We start from the raw sequence: 14,591 nt of genomic DNA, 5'->3' as shown, positions 1-14,591 counted from the left end.
GAAGCAATTTTAAGGGTGGATCTTATATTCTGCCAATGAAGACACTGAATGTCATGAAATAGCCGATTGCCTTTCTAAGCTTCAGTTTTGTAAGCAGTTTATTGTATTTAAATATGAATGAATATTGTAAATTAATATAAGAAATAAAGGATAATAAAACTGCTTCATGCATTCAAATTGAAGAATATAATTAGATTAATGAACAACCAAGCTATCTCCAAATCTGAATGATATAAAACTGAAGATACTTGTGACTGGTTTGTACACAAATTCCTTTTGTACTTGATCCAAATGTTTACTATTGAATCCTTAACGAAAGTTGGCAGTGAGTTGATCTTCATTTGTTTGAACTTATTTGTCACTTTAAAGAATACAGGTAGTCCTTTATTCAATTTCAGTAACTAAATTAACAAGCCTGGTTTGTACAATGGTTCTGAAGTAGTCACTATTGCTGTGTGATAAATACTTGATAAAATTTGGAACCATGAGGCTTCCACCTTTAGTGTTTTGCTGCATATTTCCTGGCAATTCGGGAATTATTATTAGTTTTTCTGTAGAATCTGTAGCAGTGGTTTAGGAGATTAAGAGCTTGTGTATCTAATTTGGAGGAACTGGGTTTGATTCTCCGCTCTGCCGCCTGAGCTGTGGAGGCTTATCTGGGGAATTCAGATTAGCCTGTACACTCCCACACACACCAGCTGGGTGACCTTAGGCTAGTCACAGCTTCTCAGAGCTCTCTCAGCCCCACCTACCTCACAGGGTGTTTGTTGTGAGGGGGGAAGGGCAAGGAGATTGTAAGCCCCTTTGAGTCTCCTACAGGAGAGAAAGGGGGGATATAAATCGAAACTCTTCTTCTTCTATCATATTTACACACAAAAATCATTCCAAGAATTGATGCAAAACATTCATTGTCACTGTTTCAGTTATACCCATCCATGTGAGATATTTTTTAAAAAAACTAATGAAATAGAAGCTCATTAAGAAACCATCTTCTTTTAGTCAAATATTCCCAAAACACTGAATTTTTTTGATTATATGAAACATTACATATTGTATATTGTTGTCATATACTGTTTTGTCTTTTCACCAGCTCCTTCAACCACTCCACCACCAAGCACAACAGGTGAGTACCAGACTTTAAATAACAGAGACCATAGGTGCAAACACTGTACTTGCCAGTGCATTTTGTTTACATTGAGTCAGCATGGTGTAGTGATGAAGAGCAAGTGGACTCTAATGAACTCTTAATTTGGAAAATTGATTTCCCCTTTCCTCCACATGAGCGGCAGACTCTTATCTGGTAAATCAGATTTGTTTCCCCACTCCTGGGACAGTCACAATTCATCCAGGACTCTCTCAGCCCCACCTACCTCACAAAGTATCTGTTGTGGGAAGAGGAAGGGAAAGGAGTTTGTAAGCTGTCTTGAGTCTCCTTTTTAGGAGAAAAGGGCAGAGTATGGATCCAAATTCTTCTTCTCTTCTGTATTGGCTCTCTTGGGTTTTGTTTGTTTAATTAGATCATCTTTATGATAACTTTCCATGGAAAGTATGCTCAAGATGGCTGATATGATAAAATAAGCAAATAAAGTTAATAAAATCAACCATGAAATGGTCATGGGCCTCCAAGGACTTTCCAGGTCCTCAGTGAGTTAAGCAGATCAGAGCTGCCTAGTACAAGATGTAGTTTCCTGGCATCGAGGAAGTGGCATTTCAAGCTAATTCTTCTGCTGCCTTTGTTGTTCTGCTGCTACTGTTAACTGAAAAAACACTTCTCCTTAGCAGCAAAGAACCTTTAGGGGAAAATGGCCAGTTCAGGTTTCTAGCTGCTGCCATTGGTCCCCAAGTTCTTAATTGGATAAGCAGGAAGTTAGCATCTAAGAGTTGCCCAGGACTAGAAATGTTGGCCAGTCAACCTTTAAATTCTGCTGTGGAATGTCTAGTGTCTTTTGCAATTATAACTTCCAAATAAGAACCTGCAAGGACTTGCAAGAGGCACCTCATTTCTCCCTCCTCCACTATTTCAGAATTCAGAGATCTCTATTAGGCATATGCAACAAAGGGACAGGATAGAAAAGTAAATCCAGTAAAAAACAGTAAAGGTAATGTGAGCAGAAGCCAAGGATACCTTGTTCAAAACACGCAGTAAAAATTTGGCCACAGTTTCAGTTATTTCAGCCTCATGATTGTTGAGCAAAGGAGTCATCTTTGCGTTGATGGAAAGATTTGAGAATCCAATCGAGGTAAAGGCAGAGAAGTCAGGCCTAAAAGCTGTTGTATTTCGGGCAGAAAAGCAAGATATGATCACAGGAGTCAATATAAGAAGGGCAGAAAGAGCAGTGTCTCTCATGCTGAGGGATGTTTGAGAACCTGCCTTGAAGTAGTGACAATGGAAAGGAATTGCATCTTGCTCTTGAAAATGTCCATCTGAGTTTATAACTAAGGAGTTTACTATTTACTCTTTCCCTGTTCTGAAAGACCTCATAGCCTCTCCCCTCCTCCTGCTTCCTCCTAGAGGACATGGCTGCTTTGGAGGGTAAAGTCTATGGCATTATACCGCTTTGAGGTCACTCCCCATCTCAAACCCTACTCTCACTAGGCTCTAACCCCAAAATCTTCAGGTATTGCCTAACCTGGATATGGCAATTCTATATCCTTTCTACTTAATAGTCAACCTCCTCCTCCTACCCCTGGAAGATTCTATGTAGGAAAACTGGTCCCATTGTGTGATGCCAGCTAATGAACAAGGTCCGCTTGCATTGGAGGGAATCCTACAATGCAAGGATCTCACTGTCCCCTGTATTCCCCTCCCTATACTATTTCCTCCTTTTGCCGTTGTGGCAACCCCCATATCCTCTCCTCACCCTCCAGCCAATCCCCATATATTCCCTGCCTCATTCTTTTCTTCTCAGCCATTCACCAGCCTACCTTTTATCTACTGCTCGTCTTCAGTTTTATTTATCATTTATTTACTTCACTTTTTGCCCCTCTTTTCTCAATAGTGGGGACCAACTATATCCTCCTTTTTTCCTTTTTATCCACACAACAATTCTGTGAAATTAGGCTGAAAGTATGTGCTTCTTCCAAAATCACCCTGGGAGCTTTCACAGCAAAATGGGGGTTCTAGCTTGGGTCTCCCAGACCTATTCTGAAGCTCTAATTGCTACATCACACCTGCTTCTATAGGGTGTCCACTCTTGAACAGTAACAAGCAGCTAGGCCTAAGTGGCTCATACAAGTTAGGTGATATCGAGTCACCCAGATGATGCTGAATGAAATCTGCTCAGTAATGTGCAGCTCAGTTCTGAGATTTCACAGAGTACTGATAGTAGCTTGTCCACAGCCAGAAAGACCACAGAACCAAACCACACATAGCAGTCATGATTTCATAAGCTATAAAGTTTTGGATTGTAGAAAACATTTCATAATCCATATTAAGTTCGCATTTAAACATGTGGGTTTTTTTTCCTTTTCACAGCTCCCACAACTACATTACCAGTAACAACAGGTGAGTACATTTTAAATGTGTGCATGGAGTTTAATTTATAGTCTGCAAAATAAAAGGAAAGAATGAATGCATTCTTTATTACTCAGTAATAATAAAAGACAGAAACATCTATTACCTGGCATTTTCCAAGGCATATCATGGTAAGATGTGTTTCTCTCAGTGAAACATTGCACAGTGATTGTGTGGTAGGGAATATTTTTTGTCCCTTCACAGATACAGCAGATACATGTGTGTATGCCGCACTCCCCTATAAAGTGAACAAACAATATACTCAACCACGAAGAGAAACACATCTTACCATAACATGCCCTTGAAAATGCAACCCATGGATAGGGGAGAAATGTTAGGTGTAAAAACTAACAAGCAGCCTCCAAAAGGACAACGGAAAACTCGGATGTAAGATAGAATAAAAGAGAATGTTGGCTAAGAGATCCACCAGGTTTCCATGGTACCATGAGAAATCAAATCAGGCAGACATCCCTTAAAACAATCAGCACCATGGAAACTTAATTTCCTGGATTTTCTCTGCAGGAATTTCATCGCCAAGAACAAAACCACACTCAACCAAAACAACAAAAACACAACAAACGACACCATACCCACATACAATCAGAACAGCCACACAGACATACACCACACCGAAAACAGCCCCAAAAGACCTCACCACAACCAGAAAACCAACTTACACCACAAAATTACAAATATCATCCACAACGATAAGCACACCAAGCCCAATACCCACTAAACCACCAAGCACATCCCAAAAACCACAACACATAACAAAGACAACAATACGTGGGACTACTCAAACCACAACTTCCATGTCCACATCCACCAATACGCCGGTGAACACACCCACCAGCAAAACGCCCACAACTGCAACCCCCAGCACTACAGAAACGCCGAAAACTCCCACTATGTCGACCTCTGCCACCACCACCATCGTCAGCAGCACCGGTAAGTGACACCCGGCCCAAGGAAGTGGCTTGGGCCTTGTCCAGCTCCCTCGCTGCCATGCGGCTGCCTTCCCAGGGCCCCGGATTCGGGACCCCGCCTCTGGCCTCCATGTGAGAAAAAGGGGGCCGGGGCTGGGCTTCTTCCACTATCAAAGCTGGGCCATTCTTCCCTCCAGCTCGAGCAGTGTCCCTTCCATCCCAGAAGGCGACTCTGCCCCAGCACCCGGACCTCTAAGTTGCTGGTGCTCCGCTCTCCTTGGCTGCTCCGCAAATCTTTGCTGCCCCCTCCTAACCGGAACTTGTATCCTATTGCAGCCACCACTTCTCCAACGACCACAGCTCCTAGCAGCACCACGCGCACGTCACCGACCTCATCTTCGGCCACGACATCAAGTACCACCACGTCAACGGAGTCTGCCACCACCAGCACAACAAGAACCAGTCCCACGGCGCCCAGCAGCCCTGTCCCCACACACTCCACCACTGCGCCGCCCACCACGCAAACAACCCCCACCCCACCAACCTCCCCCACCGCGCCTTCCACTACATCCACCAGCATTAGTACAGCCACTTCCACAAGCACAATGCCGCCCAGCACGTCCCCAAGAAGCCCACATCCCACCACGAGGACCACAGTCCCACCGACTACCCCCACCCCAACCTCCACGTCCACTTCCACCAGCATGCCGGTGAGCACGCCCACCAGTACCACGCCCACAACCGCCACCCCCCGCACTACCAAATTGCCTACGACACACACCACGTCGACCTCTTCTACCACCACCATCAAAGGCAGTACTGGTAAGTTTCACCTGGCTCACAGAAATGGCTTGGTCCTTTTGTACATCCCCCTTTTACCTCTTCAACTTCTTCTACCTTTTGCATCACAATCTATTCCCGTAAGTATTGCTCTCCTTTTGCTATTTCCCTTTCTGTTCTTCTCCAAGCTCTGTCTTTCTATCACAGTTGTATTGCTTAGCCATGTCTCCATTCATTTGTTGCTATTGTGCATCTTTTTTATATGAAAAAAATTGCTTTTTCCCCAATCAGGAATTGTTACATCAAATATGCAGTCCTTCTCTCTTACTTTGTTTTGTTCTCTCTAATTGATATGATTGTTTTGTTTATGGGGTTTTTTTTAGTTTATGAGTGTGACAGAACACTTGCATTTATCTATAGGTGTGGTCGTCATTTTGAATTGCTAGACAACTAATCTTTTTGGTTTTGCTCCCCAGGCTTTTCACCTTTACTTTTCTGCCATTGTACTCACTGGCTTTTTTTGCTTGTTTTGTAGTTACCTTTTTTCCACCTATGAATGTAACAAGCAGCACGAGTCTCACAACACCAACCACATCTCCTTTTACGATGACTAGAACCACTTTATCAACAGTGTTTTCCTCAGCAACTTCATCCCAATCTTTTTCTACATTTGCCTCAACCTCATCTATTTCAACAGAATCTCCCAGTAAGTTGCACAGTACTAAAATCAGAAATATAGGAATTCTTGCTGTTGTAACTAACATATCTTCTCCCTTAGTTTTTTCAGTCACCAGTAGCCCATTATCCACCTTGTGTACAAGCAGTAGTTCAGTTACCTGTAGAGTTGGGACTATTTCTAGTTTTACTAAAATGGTGATCTCTTCAATAAGCCCTGGTGATTGTGTTGTTCAGGGTTTTTAGGCGTTTTCTTTTTCTCTTCTGTATAGTATAGGTGTTTCATTTTTTTATGTGGTCCCTTTTTATTATTTTATATTATTTTATATTCAATTTTTTCTATCTTTTTGTCTTCAATTTTTCTGTTTATTTGTCTTGTTGCATGGGTCTGAGATTTTTTTAAAAAAACTTGTATAACATTTTTTTTTAAGTTCATGGACTATTTCCCTAGTTTTCTTTTAAAATATGCCATTAAATTTCATTTGAAGAGTGAGGTCTCTGTTTTGGTTCTACTTTTCTATCCATTTCCCTTTTTTTAAGAATGAAAAAAATAGACATAAAGTCTATGCATGTTTTGAGTTAATGAGTTTTGTTTTCATTAGCAGTGCTGCTTTTCCCCCCTTGATTTTTCCGTTACGGATTTTGATGTTTTTTGTCCATGGTATGAAAATATAGATTTTTATCCATAAGTAATCATTCCTTTGTATGCATTCTTCTTTATTCTGTCAACTGTACTGCTGATTTCATAGTGTTTGTGTCTAAGGATTCAGCTGTCTTTGACTTTTCTGAATTATCAGTAAATAAAATGATCATATCATTGATCATAGTAGGCAGATGGAATAGAATAGGGGATAGAAAAAACCTGCAACTGATGCACAAGTCACACTGAAGGAAAAAGTTATGAAGGAGCAAAGAGCACTGAAGGAGAAAGTTATGAAGAGCAAATGTAAATAACTGACAGCCCCATCCAAAGGGGGTTAAATCTGGCATTGGGAGTGGTGTTAGGTCATACTGGTGAATTTGCCCTCCCTGGGCACTTGTCTTGGCAAAGTTGTAAATCCACCTGTGCACGATCATCACAGCTCTTCCTGGTGGTAGCATGTGGTACTGAATGCTGTGGCAGCATCCCTGCACCCCTGCCAGTGTAATGGGGGCAGTTCATGTACATGGCTGGTGGCGTTGGCTCCCACCTGGCTTTTGCCCCAATTGCAACAAGGCTTAAGACTTATGCTACTTTTTTTTCAGTGGTGTAAGTTTATTCAGATTAGCCTGTGCACTCCCACACACGCCAGCTGGGCTAGTCACAGTTCTTCGGAGCTCTCTCAGCCCCACCCACCTCACAGGGTGTTTGTTGTGTGGGGGGAAGGGCAAGGAGATTGTAAGCCCCTTTGAGTCTCCTACAGGAGAGAAAGGGGGGATATAAATCCAGAGTCTCCTTTTTCTTCTTCTATTAATGGGGGCTACCTAGCGGTGTGGAGACTTTTTTGCATGTTAAGCATCCCCACACTACCAAGAAGCCTTCATGGGAGTGCCAGGCCAGCACAGCGCCACAGCTGGGCACCCAGACCATTGGATGGGGTTGTTAAATATCTTTTAATTAAAGAAGAAAATAATTATAAACTGCAATACTTTGGTTTTTTCTCTTAATTAGAAACCTTTCTGACAGATTGTTTTTTTCAGCATTTCCTTTAGAACAGTGGTTCCCAAACTTATTTGGCCTACAGCCCCCTTTCCAGAAAAAATATTACTTAGCACCCCCTGAAAATTAATTTTTTTAAAATTTTAATAGCAATTAAACAGAAAGATATATGTATTAATGTTTCTACCTGTGGCCATCACCGCCCCCCTGGATTGCTGCAACACCCACCAGGGGGTGGTGGCGCCCACTTTGGGAATCACTGCTTTAGAAAATGTGATAAATACAACTCCTTTATAAGCAACCCAGAGAAACCAAAAACACAATTTATAAAGCAAAATATCAAATGTGGTGATAAATTAATATCTTAATGAACTATACAGGCCTTTTTAAAAAAAAAAAAAAAGATTTATTTCCACAAACCATAGCATAATCATTCCACTCTGTATCAGTAGGTAAAACATCTTTGGCAAAGACTAGTTTGTAATTTTTATTTAATAGGAACTTAATTATATTATGTGGCAATTTGTTCCTTACTGGTACAACTATAGCAACTTATTATAATCCATTGGGAAGTGAGTTATCAGAAGGATCTTGCTGTATGCCTTAATGACTGGCTGCAAGAGCAATCCTTAGAAAGGAAACACACCGACCAATTTGGTCCAAACACACAATATTGTGAGGCATCCCTGGATAAGTCACCCTGAGTTGCATGGGGAAGAGTGTCCTATAATGTGAATTAATTAAATAAAATCTGGTATCCAGCATTACTCTTCTCTCTTCTGTAGACACTAAAAGCATTGGTGTGCTCACATCAGCCTTGCAAATGGAAAAGTTTGTTTATACATTGTGTACTTACATAGTGCTATTGTTGGTTTCAGAGCCATTATGTTTGGCATAGTGGGGGTAGCAAGCAAGAACTGCCTGAAATATACATGCCCCCACTGCTATGTTCACCATACAAATAGAAAATAGTGCTGGGATACAAGCATTCTGCAAAGAAATTAGCTGCCAGATATGCTTGTGGAACTCTTGATAATTCCCTGAAAGATACTTTTCACTTTAAATTTTCTCATTTCTGTACCGGTACCTGAGGTCAATATGCATACACTTTTGTGTCAGTTATGAAAGGTGCATACACATTTGGATTAGCTTTTCCAAGAGAAGTTGAAAGCAGTTACCAAAAAAGTATGAAGCTGCCTTACCCTGAGTCAGACCATCAGGGCCCATAAGTCAGTGCTGTCTCCTGTGATGGACACAGGTTTTCATATGGGGGGGGGGGGGGGCTTTCTTGATCCATTCTTGAGACCAATTGCTCAGGATACTTGCATTTAACCACTGAGCCAGAACTGTGTCCTCGGTATATTTCACCAAGTACAGCAGCATGTAATCCATACCATCCTAAACTAACATGTTTCTATAATCGTGTATCAATGTATGTGCACCAAACGTGAAGTAAATGTAAAGTGTAGCATCCAGGGATGGCACCACCATAGCAAAACCACACTTCCTCCAAAGGAGTTTTGGGTGGCATAGCAAGCATAGAAAACACGCAAAATCCCCAGCCACCAAAAAAATTCATGCAGCTGAATGGGCTATGGCTCACTTTTGTATTGTATGTCAGTTACTGGTGTAGGGGATGTTCCCCAGGCTGAAAGCCCTTTGGAGGCCAACTAAAGTCACAGTCTACCCCCCCCCCCCCACTGCCAGCACAGGCTCCTGGAGTGGAGAAGCACCAGCATAGGGGGCAACTTCTGCATCTGAGCACTGTACAGCTGTGTAATGCCCCATTGCTGATGCAATTGGCCCCCCTTACTGGCATGTTGGTCCCTTGCACTGGAGTACAGGGCATTTGTGGCAGCACACCCTTGCACCACCTGCATGACAGTTTCCCGCCCCCTTACAATAGGGCGGCCCTTGATCCTAGGTATTGCTGTCAAGAACAAACTCTTTAAACCACTGGCAATCTAAATTTAAGTGGTTATCTATGTATCTTCTAATATGTAACTAGTGTTCTTCCAATATGTAACTAGGCAATATGTAACTAGTGTTCATTTTTGTTGTCGTTTTGCTGGTTTGGCACAGTTGGACACCACCTTATTATGAAATTTGCAACAAAATAGCTGGAGTCCTTACTCATATCCATTCATATACATGGCAACAGCAAATATTCAGTTAGTCAATATGTGAAGATTCTTACTGAGGAAAAAAATGTAGAATGCGAGCTCTGCAATTGTTTAGCTGAGGTTTGAACTGTAGTTTGCAATCCTGGCTTAAAACATAAGCACACATAGTCATTAGCACTACAAAGTGAGGTAACTGATTGAATCTTAATTATGCAGTGGGAAAAGGAGCATGTGAGAATGAGCTTCAGTCATGGAACACCAAACCATGGTTTAACATTACCCAATATGAGTGGATTAAATTTTGGGGTGGATAGCTCAGACCACTATCATTTGATTAGACCCAGTAAAATCTAGTACTTGTTGGAATTAAAAGTAAGCATACAACATTACAAAGTTGTAAAAAAGGCTGAAGTGTTCATATGCTTCATTACATTGCCTCTCTCATATAGAGTTCTATAGCATTAGAACTTTAAAAAGAAATGTAGACTCTAAAACAGCCACAAACTAAGATGAGACTGAAGAAGAGTGGATATAGTGATTTGGTATTGTGTGTTTTCCCTTACCTTAGTTAGGGGTGCTAGCTTATACCAACTGAAGAATAACTGTTACTCATCAGTTTCAGAAAGAACATTTATTCTTCTAGGGCAGCTTTTATGTACTTTTCATTTTATGTTTGACAGAAAAGTGCAGTGCAGTCGAATATGAAGAGCAAGTGGTTTACAAGGGTTGTGCGAAAAATGTCACCTTGACCCGCTGTGAAGGAATGTGTCCATCCTCAGCAAAGTGAGTAAGAATCCATGAAGAATTGATCAACCAGTCAATTTGGTACCTATTGTAGATTAAACATATGTTGAATCCAGTTGAACATTTTTGGATAATCCGATTTCCACAGCTGTTAGCAAACTATCTTGCTAATCCTGCTCCTGTTTGTCTGGAAGATACGAAAATTTTGCTAGTGTCCCAGGTCTGCAGCGAGACACCCCTTTTATTTATTCCTGGTGTGTCAACTTCTCTCTCAATATTGCCCACAACCAAACACTACTCTGGAAGAGTATCCCCTGAAGGAGCAGTACTTCTATACGTTTTTACTACATTACCAGCTACAGTCTGTGCCTCATTGCCACTTCTGCTTCACCAATACTACCTGGTGAAGGCATGTGTATGACACTTTGGGTATGGTAAGCTAAACCATTTGCCCCTCCTTTTTATTATTCTTTGGGAAACAAGACCAATTTAGGTGTGGGGCTAGTATATGGATAATGAACATAAGAACATAAGAACTAGCCTGCTGGATCAGACCATAGTCCATCTAGTCCAGCACTCTGCTACTCACAGTGGCCCACCAGGTGCCTTTGGGAGCTCACATGCAGGATGAGAAAGTAATGGCCTTCTGCTGCTGCTGCTGCTCCTGAGCACCTGGTCTGCTAAGGCATTTGCAATCTGAGATCAAGGACGATCAAGATTGGTAGCCATAGATCGACTTCTCCTCCATAAATCTGTCCAAGCCCTTTTTAAAGCTATCCAGGTTAGTGGCCATCACCACCTCCTGTTCAGGCATCCAGAATCTGAGAACCTGCTTCAGGCATCCAGAATCTGAGAAATATTAACCAACTAACAAATAAAGAAGAATACACATGATCCGTATATGCATCAAGCTGAGCAAGATAAAAAGAGTGTAAACATGCAGTCCCCTAAATCTTAACTCCAGTCATGGTGCCAATGTCTCCTTTTCAGCCACAGATGCAGGTGAAATGTCAGGAGAGAATGCTGCTAGAACACTGCCATACAGCCCGGAAACCACACAGCACTCCAATGATAACCTAATTAATGGGGTGGAAGTGGTAGGGTCCTTAGGTGGGAGTGACCATGTTCTGTACTAGTTCGTTATACAATGGAAAGGGGATGCCAAGTCTAGTCAGACACTGGTTCTATACTTTAAGAAAGTTGATTTCAGTAAACTTAAGAAACTACTGGGTGTGATCCCCAACTTCACTCAGTTTAAAGCCCTCCTGAAGATGAAGCATCTCTTAAAACAAGAAGAGAAAAGCCAGACTGGTTCTTTGCTTTGGAGAACAGATGCTTTGAGGAAGCAGCAAGTGGGCACTGGAATGAGTGCTCACTTCATCTACTTTTAAATGAAAGCAATCCTTAACATATTTCTTTCCTTCACATATTTCTAATGTAAAAAAATGTGCACTCCTGATCTGAAATCGACAAATATTGGTTTAACAGTAGCTTGCACTATGTACTATGTTATTTCTTAGTGATTCCTAAGATCTGCAATTTCAGCAAAATATACATTTATAAATGAAAAGCACATGATGGAAGGCTTCCCTATACTAAAAAGAAAATGCAGACCTCCCACGCATATAACAAAAAAGATGTCAGAGAGAAGCATTTTACTTAGCCTGCTTCATGACTACTTCTTCTCCCCCATGAAGTTTTTGTTTGCACATAAATTGTAAAAGAATATGTAAATCTAAACTCTTCTCTTTTACAGGCTGAATACTGCCAAGATGATGGTAGAAATGGAATGTGCGTGCTGCATGCCACTCACCCTCTATAAGAAGGAGTTGACCATGCCTTGCCCAGACCCAGCCAATCCAGGACACAACCTTGTTATGGAAATCATCATATTTGGAGACTGCAAATGCAACTTTGATGGATGCACACACTAGCCAGCCTGACCATGAAGCGATTTCTTCAGTTGGATTACTACCTACAGACGTGTACAACACTAGAACCTCTTTTCTTGTTTACAACAATTTTCCAGTTTTGGGGAAGGCAATTAGGGAATTTTCCCCAGCAGACTAGTACTGATAATAGGAAGAAGGTATTGATATAATCCACTTGCTTTACACATCAAGTGACCCAAGGTATCTGTCTTGTTTAGAAGGTTTTCATCCAAGTAATGTCTTCTCTACTGTAAAATAGTTAATGTAATTAAAATATTAGTTAGTCATTCTGATTCTATTGGTAAACAGTGAACTTTTAATCTTCTCTGCACTGTAATTCATATTTCTCTTGACTCTACAAAAACTTATTGAGCCTGGAGTGGGAAAACATATTACTGAGATCTCATCAACACAGGTGTTGATGGGAGGGGGAGCTGCCTGCCAAGTTTGGAAAGGAGGGGAGAAAAATGACCATTTAAATATGATGGCGACATGATTAGAAGGGGAACACAAAACTGCTTGGAAACACAGCTAAATAATTTGATTTTTTTTACACTGTCAGCAGGTTAGACTAAGATAATTTTACCAGACATTAACGGATTTGCCTAAAGGTCAGATTATTTTAAGAATTACGTAGCACATGAGAAGACAATTTTAGATTTACATATATTGATATTAGTTTAATGCCTTATCAGAAAGTGTGCTTCTTCTAAAAAAAATTAGCACATTAGAAAAATATTTCAACACAAATAGATTTCAACTGATTGCTAAGTTTGTATATATCCAGACAGAAATGACACATAAAAATCTGTTTCCCTTCTACCAGTTAATAAAAATCAGGACTGCCCTAGGTTATTAGGAAGGGTAGGGATAGAAGAAAAATATTTACGCTTTACAAGAATTTTCCTTAGACAAGCAACAATCTCTCAACATGTAAAAACTCTTATTTGAGAAATCGGCTGTTTTCATATCAGAATGTACCAGAGAAGTTTAATCTAGGGCTGATTTCCTGTTTTGTTAATTTACTAATCAGAGATCTAGGACCATCTGCAAATTTCAGGGAAATGGGGAGGAGAGAGACGTCTATCAAACTACTACTGTATACATTGTATATAGAGGGATATTTGGGGGGAGTGCCTGCAGTTGCATTCCAAGTGGTCAGATCATGTAATAGTGAGGGGATGTAGGTCGACAAAAGGCCTTGTGTAAACACATTCCCAGAACGTTATGATGATCAAGAAAACCTCCACACAAACTGGCAGAACACTGCAATTACTCAGTCACAGAATACATCTGCTCCACAGGCACATACACTGATATGTAATATGCAGTCTATCCTACATCAGCCAAATATGGAGATGTTGTTGAATGGGCTCCTACTGATTCAGAAACAGCTCCATATTAGGCTGATGTAGGATGGATTGCAAACACCTACAGGCTAACTTATGGCTTTCCTTAAAAAGAGATCAGTTTCTTCCCCCTCCTTTTCTGGTACTCAATATTATTGGAAGTGTTAATATTCTGTTCTTCAATCTTATAAAAGATCCAAATGGAAATTTTCAAGAGAAATTACAAATACAAAAATAATGCAAACACCAACGTATGCTACCAGATTCAATCTAGGAAAGCATCCAGCAAAATATTCTCCTAAAAACAGGTTTATATTTGTGCTGAAAAACAATAATACACAAATGATGGGAAAACACAGTATAATGTAGAAAAAACAAGGAGTCCCCTGTAATAAAGGCTACTGATAGCTGGGTTGTGAAAATACTGTAGGAAGGAGAGGCTTTTTTCATGGAGGTTTTGTCATTAAGGTCCTTAAAACACTGGCACTGCAGCCATCAATTTTTATTCTGTTCAAGCTGCTGAGCAGTTTTATCCAAAGTAATTCAAAATGATTCACAAAAAGGCTGCTATCCTATTGCGATAGCCTTCATCAGTGTACCTAGTATTCTACAAGACAAATAAGGTCATCAATACTCTTCAGAATTATACAAAACAACTTGGAACACATCAGACTAAAACTATGGTAGTCCACTGTGGTGACTTCATGGTGGCAGTCTGGTATGACTGCTACAACTGCACTATAACGGTTTTTAAGGATTTTAACGACAAAAACTCAACAAAGAGAGTCTCACATTTCTACAGTGCTTTCATAAGCCAGCTATCAGTAGTCTTTATTACATGGGACTCCTTGTTTTGTGCTAGAAACAGGAATTAAGGGGCAAGACAAACATTTTTTGAAACACCACTACT

General features: G+C 40.8%; 1 protein-coding gene across 1 annotated transcript in view; it reads left to right on the top strand.

Moving 5' to 3' along the window:
- The window catches only part of MUC6 (mucin 6, oligomeric mucus/gel-forming), a 52,908-nt gene extending 47,234 nt beyond the window's left edge, over positions 1-5,674 (top strand). Inside the window, exons 28-32 of the mRNA XM_048484568.1 lie at positions 1,091-1,123; positions 3,476-3,505; positions 4,037-4,350; positions 4,638-5,262; positions 5,604-5,674. Of these exons, the coding sequence (XP_048340525.1) occupies positions 1,091-1,123; positions 3,476-3,505; positions 4,037-4,350; positions 4,638-5,262; positions 5,604-5,674 (1,073 nt within the window). The remainder of the gene's footprint in view (positions 1-1,090; positions 1,124-3,475; positions 3,506-4,036; positions 4,351-4,637; positions 5,263-5,603) is intronic.
- The last annotated feature ends 8,917 nt before the right edge of the window (positions 5,675-14,591 follow it).

Source organism: Sphaerodactylus townsendi, linkage group LG02 (assembly GCF_021028975.2).
Source record: "Sphaerodactylus townsendi isolate TG3544 linkage group LG02, MPM_Stown_v2.3, whole genome shotgun sequence".
Lineage (NCBI taxonomy): Eukaryota > Metazoa > Chordata > Lepidosauria > Squamata > Sphaerodactylidae > Sphaerodactylus > Sphaerodactylus townsendi.
Note: the sequence above shows the minus strand (reverse complement) of the source record. Positions and strands in the feature narration are given on the sequence as shown.